This window comes from Ailuropoda melanoleuca, chromosome 8 (genome assembly GCF_002007445.2).
Source record: "Ailuropoda melanoleuca isolate Jingjing chromosome 8, ASM200744v2, whole genome shotgun sequence".
NCBI classification, from domain to species: Eukaryota; Metazoa; Chordata; class Mammalia; order Carnivora; family Ursidae; genus Ailuropoda; species Ailuropoda melanoleuca.
In genome coordinates this window covers 124763035-124765199 of record NC_048225.1, presented here as the reverse complement: position 1 = coordinate 124765199, position 2165 = coordinate 124763035, and the positions used below count along the sequence as shown (strand labels likewise).

The 2165-nt window shown below is 59.2% G+C and overlaps 1 protein-coding gene across 1 annotated transcript in view; it reads left to right on the top strand.

The window, feature by feature from the left end:
* The window catches only part of CASQ1 (calsequestrin 1), an 8647-nt gene that overhangs the window by 4822 nt on the left and 1660 nt on the right, over positions 1–2165 (top strand). Inside the window, exons 3-6 of the mRNA XM_034667673.1 lie at positions 401–446; positions 873–927; positions 1143–1243; positions 2019–2093. Of these exons, the coding sequence (XP_034523564.1) occupies positions 401–446; positions 873–927; positions 1143–1243; positions 2019–2093 (277 nt within the window). The remainder of the gene's footprint in view (positions 1–400; positions 447–872; positions 928–1142; positions 1244–2018; positions 2094–2165) is intronic.

The following is a 2165-nucleotide window of genomic DNA, read 5'->3' as shown; positions in this document are numbered from 1 at the left end:
TTTGACAGAGATAGAGACAGCCAGCGAGAGAGGGAACACAAGCAGGGGGAGTGGGAGAGGAAGAAGCAGGCTCACAGCAGAGGAGCCTGATGTGGGGCTCGATCCCATAACGCTGGGATCACGCCCTGAGCCGAAGGCAGACGCTTAACCGCTGTGCCACCCAGGCGCCCCCCAGATATCCCGTTCTTACCTTTCTCCAAAGACTCTCTTCCAGGCCACGGGCCCACCCGCTGCCCTCCCACCTGCTGTAACCAGGCGGTGACCTGGGCCTGGAGCCCAGAGCTTAGACTTTGCCAGATGGCTCTGCTCTGGCCTACAAGCTGTCTGTGCCCTAGGCTTGACCCAGAACTCTCTGGGGGGGCATCCTTCTCACCCACTGAGTCGTGACTGTCTCTTCTAGGTCCACCCTGAGGAAGCTGAAGCCTGAGAGTATGTATGAGACATGGGTGAGTGTCCCCCCCGGGCAGGGCCGGGCCCCGGGGGGGGGGGGCGTGGGTGGCTGAAGACGCAAGTCCTGGAAACTTCCTGCCCTGCTGCGCTCTGTGCCTGGCTCATAGGAAAGACCATGCACCAGCAAAGTTTGGAGGCTATTGCTCTGAAGAACGTGCCAGGAATTAGGAGACACGCAGATGCTGATACAGATGACAGGGAAGGAGATCTGGGGCTAAAGAGTTTGCTAGAGGAGGGTAGAGGAGGTGCGGGGCCCTGGAGGGAAAGTGAGCCATCCGTGTCACCTGGGAAAAGGCCACCGTCACAACAACATACCTGATCCAGAAGCTGGAGTTCCATGAAATTCAGGCTCCGGGAAGATGTAGGGTGTGTGTGGCTGTCTCACTTCAGGAAGCATAGCTAAGCCCCGCTGCCCCTAACAGGAGGACGACATGGACGGAATTCACATCGTGGCCTTCGCGGAGGAAGCTGATCCTGGTGAGGGAGGGATGCCGGTTTGGACTGAGGGGCGGCGCTGGTGAGAGGGGGAGACAGGGATGATTGTGAGAGCACAGGCTTCAAAGGGAGGCATTCCTAGGAGTGCAGTGACCCCGGGATGAGACTCCAGCAATGGGGGGAGGTGGGGAGCGCCCGGGACACCTGCTGCCTCTTCCCTGTCCCACCTAACACCACTTACTCATGATCCCTCCCAGACGGCTTCGAGTTCTTGGAGACGCTCAAGGCGGTGGCCCAAGATAACACTGAAAACCCTGATCTCAGCATCATCTGGATCGACCCAGACGACTTCCCCCTGGTAAGAGGCATGGCTCTCCCACGGCAGGGCCTGACGCGGTGGTCCTTTCTGAGAGGAGAGTCAGAGTTCCTGCCCCAACTCCCGGCCCGAGGACCTTGGGAGGTGACGTCTGGTGCTCCAGGGCACCGCGGGCACTGAGGGCGCCCTGAGAAGGGGAGACAGGATGGGAAGTAAATGACATGAAGCATAGCACACACGCTGGCCAGAGCAGAGACACGGCAGGGAGCTCGCATGCCCAGGGCTGGCTCCTTCTACAAAGGACCAGAGTGTCGGGGGGCAGGTGGGCTCATGAACCCTGCTGGTGGGTCTACAATCACAGACGAGAGTCCATGCCACAGGGGGCAGCTTCGGTCCCAGCCGGATCCCCAACACCTCGCCCTGGTTGTTGAAAGAGAGAAGTGAGGAACATTGATGATTACCAGGGACGACAAGCTTAGAGATGCAGAAGCTGAGGGTCACTGGGAAGTGACTTGCCCAAAGTCACAAGGTCACGCAGCAGCAGAGCCAGGATCAGAGCACGGGTTCCTATTCAGTTTTCCTGGGAAAGGAAGGGCCGGTGTCTTCCGCTGACCCTCCCAATACTTTCCCTTTGAGATTTTTACCTGCAACTGCTTACCTCTGCCTCTTTCCTTCAGGCCCCACAGCTGGACCCGTCCCCCATCCACTGTGGGTTCACAGTGACCTTCCTATGTCCCTGGGCTGACCCTCACGCTTCCCCTCCTAGATTCACGTGCTCCTAGATGCTGTTCCGTTACCGTATGTGGTCTCTCCACAGCTGGTGCCCTACTGGGAGAAGACGTTTGACATTGACCTGTCGGCCCCACAGATAGGCGTGGTCAACGTTACTGACGTGAGTTTCCTCCGTGCATGCCCCGCTGGCCCCCTCTCTACTTCCCAGCCCAGCCCCCTCTCCCCGCTCCGC